The sequence below is a fragment of the Populus alba genome, chromosome 12 (assembly GCF_005239225.2).
Source record: "Populus alba chromosome 12, ASM523922v2, whole genome shotgun sequence".
Taxonomy (NCBI): domain Eukaryota; kingdom Viridiplantae; phylum Streptophyta; class Magnoliopsida; order Malpighiales; family Salicaceae; genus Populus; species Populus alba.
Genome location: NC_133295.1, coordinates 4,678,006 through 4,684,980, shown reverse-complemented (window position 1 = coordinate 4,684,980; position 6,975 = coordinate 4,678,006). Strand labels below are relative to the sequence as shown.

The 6,975-nt window shown below is 33.0% G+C and overlaps 1 protein-coding gene across 1 annotated transcript; it reads right to left on the bottom strand.

Annotated features, from left to right (window-relative positions):
- LOC118046309 (uncharacterized) lies at positions 1 to 5,479 on the bottom strand. Its single transcript, XM_035055147.2, has 7 exons — positions 5,471 to 5,479; positions 4,980 to 5,312; positions 4,756 to 4,804; positions 4,524 to 4,617; positions 2,342 to 2,436; positions 807 to 974; positions 1 to 540 (listed from the first exon to the last, which is right to left on the bottom strand). The coding sequence occupies exons 1-7, from the start codon at positions 5,477 to 5,479 to the stop codon at positions 380 to 382; spliced, it is 909 nt and encodes a 302-aa protein (XP_034911038.1). The 3' UTR covers positions 1 to 379.
- Between the last annotated feature and the right edge of the window lie 1,496 nt (positions 5,480 to 6,975).

Here is a 6,975-nt window from a genome sequence, read left to right as displayed (position 1 = left end):
GGAGGAATCAAAATAGCATTTTCACCAGGCAAGAAAAAATGGCCAATTCCAATAACATCCCATCCTCACACAGGAATTACAGTCCAGAGAAGTTTCTGTCGACCAATAGTCAAATTGAAATAATGGTAGCTGTGTAATGTACCAGTGGAACAAATATCACCATCCATGGGTAGTTTTACAATCCACACGTAAACTTTCTTTATTTTTTCACCATTTATACGTACAATAATCATTATTTTACCTCCTAAAAATGAGCTTCAATTTTGAATTCTTAAATCACAAAATTGTTCATATGATCAAATCGTTGTAAAATCTTTTGGTTCCTGTATTTCACAATACAGTGGTTGTGGAAGCTGGAAGCTAAATGAGTAAATCCACTCTAAGCCTTTATCCTTGCGGATTTCCCCACAGCGTTCTCCATTCTTGTATACCAATCTCCTATTCGAGTTTGCTCCACCATATCTCTACCAGACCTCAGATAGCGGATGGGTCTCAACACCCCAAAAACAGCAAGGTCAGCTAAATTAGGCTTTGACCCCCCTGTGGCATAAAAGAACACCCCATAAATATCTGTCACATGGCAACTTTGAAAGGTTGTGCAAAGCTAAAATCGGAATCTCAAGCTGAGTCATTTGTCACAACCATGTAATAAAATTTTATGCTTGAAATGGGTTTATGCATGGGTCATAAAGTGAACACATGCCACATTTATTAATCGAGTAGATCACAATACGAACAATCATATATATATATATATATATATATATATATATATATATAATATATATATAAAGAGAGATGCATACCAAGAAACTCTCGGCCATTCAGAGCATCCACCCATGTTTCCGCAGCTTCATACAGGGCAGCACGTTCATCAGTAATGTTATATTTCTTCTTCAATTTCTTTGACACAAAATACATTGCAGCAGCTCCAGCATACTTGACGGTGATTTTCTCTGTAAAGCTAAAATTACCTGCGTTTACAGGAGAAGTTTACAAGGAAATCAAGATAATTGGACAAAATATATGCCATCTCACAAACAACTTTGGACAGAATAATTATAACAGTGTGGTCCTTAAAAGCATAATTCTATGAACATTAACAACTTGGAATAAGTAACCTAGAACCTATATGAGATGAGTTCAGGATGATGAAGTAATCATGAAAGAAACGATAGCTGTGACTTAGAAACAAATGAAAGGGATGGCTATAAGAAATTATTGTGTAAATGTGATCCCTGGATGAAACAATTATATACAATTATGAATTTCCTGATCTTAAAAGGATCCTCGAAACAGCATACTCACGCTATTACATGAGAAGAGAGATGGTATATAGATAGTGAAACCAGAATAGCACAATTAAAGCTTGATGGAGTCATAGACCATTCCTAGAACATTAAAGGCAGGCCAATGGGATCAATTATCTGATGACCAGAAGTATAACAATGTAGAAATTCCCAATGAAACAGGGGTGTCAAGTCATTTTGTTTCTAATATCCTGACACAGTATTCTATACCAGCAACATCAATGTTGCCCTCAAAATAAGATTGCTCTCAAGAACCAAAAAAGTTCTCTCACTTTGCTCTTACTGGGAAAATGTCCTGAGAAACAAGTTTGACATTATCAATTGTTCTAAGACACAAATGAAGGCCAACTCTAACATCCTAAGGAATAGAAAATGAGGTGAAACTGCCCACGAGCTTGGTCACCTTATCATTAACATGATGAATGTCAACTCAGAAAAATTTGGTCACTATTAAAAGAACCAAAAACCTTAAATTATACACTTCCTATGAAATAAGGTGCATTTAGTACATGCAGGTGACGAGCTGTAACTCTTAACTGTCAAACTTTGCACGTCAGTCTTTTTGCAGGAGCAAATAACTTATATGATCATTGGTTTGCAATGTTTTATGGAAAATGTTAAGTTATCTTGTCCATCAATTTACATAGTGTCATATTCTCAAGCATATCATGCTTTTCACCATAATCATCAACGGAACAAAGTTAGAGTAATCTACAAACAATAGTTTTGCAAATGCACAAGAATAGGGACTAGGTACGTAATTAAGTACTATGTTTCCCAAAAATTGTCGAATATTTTTCCAAGGCATCACAAGTATATGAAGAGAATGCTATAAGAAGAAACATGCCAGACTTTCCTGGTTTAATGATTGAGACAAAACAGAATCATATACTAAGAGGTACATATTAATCATGGCACAGAGTCATAAATGGAAAAAAGCAGAAAGTGAACCAAAGAGATCGTTCCAATAAGAGTTAGCCATAGGAAAACTACAGTTTCATTCAGGTATTCTTATCCATGGATCATCTTACCATTGCTTGTGATATAGTCGAAGGATTCAAGAGCCTCAGAAGTATTGCGATATATGTTTGGAGACAAGACATGTACCAAGTGATTGTCAACCCACCTAAATAAGCAAAAAATAGTATGTTAAGATCAAGCATTGGCATGCCAGAATCAACTAGAAGTTAATTAGTATTGTGCTTACAAAGAAAGAAAAGAAACAAAAACATGACAAGTTGATAGCTGTTTTATGAGCATCAACAAAAAAATGGCATAAAAATGTCAGACCAAATTATCTAAGCATTGCAAGTGCAAGAGTATGAGAGTGTTGATTTTCTGATCACAAGCATGCATGTCGCCAAACACAATTCTACAAATGATACATAACTTTATCTATATGCATAAGCAAAATTAAAGGAAATAACTGAAATAGTTAGGCAGCTTTTTTAGAATTTTTCAGTGCTCTTTTTTTTTTTTTTTTTTTTTTTTTGTCAATCCAGCAAGTTTATTTGCACATTTAAAATCTTCAATTTAGGTCCAGAATGAGAAGTTTGTTAGGAAAAAAAACCTGATTTAGCTAGTAAACGGTGGCATAGATGTCAAGGTGTACAGAGTTACAGCAGGTGAGATGCACCAGTTAAGTAGGACAAACCATGAATTAGGGAGAATAAGAAAAGTATTGCTTTTCTATTTGAATTTAAAAACACATAAAATGACTAAAAAGATTTTGAAAGGAAAAGGAACAAAAAGAAAGAAACAATGTGGATCTCTGACCCAATGAATTGATGCCATAATCAGTGAGAGAATCTCTCCCTAGTCTTAGGAATTCAATGCTTGCAATTGGCTTATGGTCTGCATATGGGATGAGAATGTTTGAGCTACACAAATTTCTAACACCTATTTTAAGATGTCACAACTCAACAGATATTAATGAACTCATGGTTAAGTGAAAGAGTGTTGGTGGTTCAAACCAAACACAGAGAATTCAGTGAACAACCTACCCAATTGCAATCAATTTAACACATGGCTAAGTTTTCATCCAACAAGGCAGTCATAACTAAATCATCAAGATTGAGCAAGTTCTCACTCCATATCTTCTGCATGATTAGATTTCACAATAAGATACAATAATGAAGAACCATTGGAAAACTGATAGATTGCTGATTATGAAACTTTGAAAGGGAGATCCAAGGCTGAAATGTAAATGTGTAGGTTTTGACTCAAGGACAGAGGAACTGATACAGGGCACCCATATAAATCTAAGAGATAAATTGGATTCAAAAAGAAATTTGAGAAAGATATATAGACTCACATCGAAAAAGAGAAGATTTCCTAAGCTGGGTTCATGAAAATCATGGAAAACTAATCTTCATTACTAATTGGTCAGAAAACCATACGCATATAGATCTTTTCTTGCGACCATGTATGCATTTACAAATTGGCTGCCATGAAATGACCACAATATCATTCCCCTAACAAATACATGTTAAAGTTTTCAATTGTTCAGATACTTGATTGAAAAAAAAAAACAAAAGAAATAGGATTCCAAGGGAATTTTAAGAGTTAAGGCACCACTCCCTGCATCATATATCCTTTTTTGTTTATTTTATACAGCATAAAGTTTCTTATTTTCACATCCATGGATAAGTAGGTTACCGCTCATGTAGCTACATGTACAGTTAAATTCCATGGATTGTGACAAGAATAAGAAACTTTTTTTGACACTTTAGTATTACTAGACACTTAGATTATTAACTTTCCCATGGTAGATAGGTAACCTAATTAAGTACAAAGCCAACCAAAACTCATATTAGCAATCCATTTCTTCTCATGTGACAAGAGCTTAAGTCTAAGCATTACCAATTCATTCAAAACTCTTAAGAATATCCATCTGAGCACATTGAGCTCCTTAAAAGCTAAGGTTCAAAACTACTTTTTACGTGCTATTCCAAGAACACCAATCCAAAACATAAAGAATTTTATTTTATTTTTCCACCAAAAGAAAAGAAAAGGCTTACTGAGGTTAAGACATTGTCCAGGAAAATTAATTTGCACTCAATTTAAAACATTCCCATTTTTATATGATAATAATGAACAAAAATAATATTCCCTATTTATGACACCACTAATGCAACTGTCTCCATTGAAACCCCAGAAACCAAAATGAGCGAAAAAAGAAAACTAAGCCACAGAGCAAAAGAGAGGCCATACCTCCGCCACTTTATCTCTTCATCATCATCCTTATCAGAAGCAGATTCTACAATTTCCTTACCATGTATCTTGTTTGTCAACTTATCAATGATGGCTGCTCACATTCAATTCAAAAAAATCAATAATTAACATTTACACCACCAAAATAGAATCTGTCAACACAATTCAAAACCCAAACAATATAACTAACAAACCCTTTTAAAATAAAATCACAACAAAAAAAAAAAAAAACCTGAAGAGTCGACAAGCTGTTCTCCATCCACCACCAATATAGGAACCTTCTATAATCAGACCATTTGATCTCTTTCTTACTAATTGGATTCACTTCCACTACTTTGTATGGTATATCATAGTAATCCAAATACGCTGAAAATTTACCCCCCAAAAAAATCAGCAAAATTTAAATATAACACTAAAAAAGCTCTAAATTCATAAAATTATTTCATAATTGCATACAAAGACGAGACCTTTAACTTTATTGCAAAAAGGACAGGCCTCGTACTGATAAAGAACAACTTCCTTAGGCACGAGCTCGGCCAGTGGTGGCTCCTTGGCGAGGACGTCTTGAGAGAGAGATGCAGCGGCAGCGGCGGAGACTAAGGCCCGGCGACACCGAGAGACGAGGAGAATGGGTTGAAGATCCGGCGACTGTGGGAACTGCCGGTATTGCTGGTGGTGCTGTAGAGTGCAACAAGAAGGAAGCGGTGGTTGATGGTGGAGAGGGCACCGCCTTCGTGGAGGGTGGGGGTGAGGGTCCGAGAGAGGACGGAAGAGGCGAGAGTGGACGCTCTTCTCATGACCGTGAACAGAAAGGAGAGATCTGTGAAGAAGAGAGGAGGTTTATGTGGGGTTTTTTATTTTTTGAGATTTTTGTTTTAAGAAATGCGGGTTTCCCCGTTTGTGGGGATGATGGCGTTACTGGCTGGTGACCCAGAGCTGTATCGTACCTTCTTCATTGTTCCATTTTTTACTTTTCAAGTTTTGACTCCAAAAATACAAAAATAAAAAAAAAAAAAAAAAACAAATATATATATATATATATATATATATATATATATATATATATTGTTTTCTCTTCTTCTTCTTTTTGGTCATTTTGATCCCTTGATTTTTATTTTATTTTATTTGATCCTTTGAAGTTGCATTTATTTGAATTAAACTTGGTCATTAAAAAAAGACTTGTTGAAAAAAATTAAATTAAAGTTTTAATTTTTAATTTTTAAGTTAATACCTGGAGTTCTTAAATTTTATTTTAAGGTTCCATTTGCTTCAAACATAGAAAATAAACAATAAACTTTTTAAAAAACAAAACAGAGTAGATGTTTTGAGTTTATTAAGCATATCAGCTCAATGAGTTTTTTTATTTTGATCTAGTAAAGAGTTTAATAAATTTATTATAAAATTCAAATATGCAACATTTATTATTTAAAATAAAATTATGCCAACATAAAAATGGTTTTTTTTTATTGGATGCTAACAATTATTAAAAAAAAAAATTTAGTATGGGTGTCCACACAACTTAAATAAATAAGTATTTTTTTCAACTTAATGAGTAATAAATATGGTATAAAATATTATTAGACTCGACTGAAAATCTACATGGTCATAACCTAATATATATTTATATTATAAAAATATATTTTTAGAATATTTAAATTTTTTTAATACAATAATATATATATATATATATATATATAACACATACAATATTAGACAATAAATACACATTGAATACCTAAAACTTTATAAATAATTTTTAAAAAAAATTAATTGATAGGTAATAAATAGGACATGAATAACATGTGATATAATCTCTATCCATTATTATTATTATAGTTTTCAGATCCAACCCGGTCTGAAGCCCGGGTTCCTGATTTTGATTGGGTTACAGGTCGTTCGAGTCATTTTTTTAAATCAAAACGACGTTGTTTTAGTAAAAAAAAAAAAAAAAAGTTAATGGGTCATAACCAGGTTTTTGACCAGATCTTACTGGGTTATGCTAGATTTTTTTTTCTTCTATTTTTTTTCAATTTGACCAGATTTTAGTCTCAGTTCAATACGTTGGTCGGACTGAATTTTAAAACTATTGTTATATAGTGGATTCAAGGGTTTAAATCGTGAGATATAAATCGTGATTCTTTACATCATAATTACAATTGGCATGTTGGAGCACATGTTTCTTGTGTTTTTTACGCGTCAATAGGATTAATTAGAATTGAAAATTAAGCTTGGAGATCAAACGAGAGAACTGTTTATGCTCTTGTTTTAATGTCTAGAAAATCTGTAAATTTAAGGAGCAAAATGACGATGTTTGCTTTGAATATTCAAAAACATGTTCTTCCCTTTTCCATGTGAAACAATGTCGGTTTTTTCCTCGATTAGAATTAGATTTTCTCATTGATTTGGTTTATCTTCAAGACAGTACGCCTATTTTAGTGTATTTTGCAGTAAA

Coding starts and splice junctions, on each gene's coding strand:
- LOC118046309 (XM_035055147.2), bottom strand. Junction 4,618..4,755: donor ACAGCTTGTCGACTCTTCAG/GTTTTTTTTTTT, acceptor GAATGTGAGCAG/CCATCATTGATAAGTTGACA. Junction 541..806: donor GAATGGCCGAGAGTTTCTTG/GTATGCATCTCT, acceptor TTTATGCCACAG/GGGGGTCAAAGCCTAATTTA.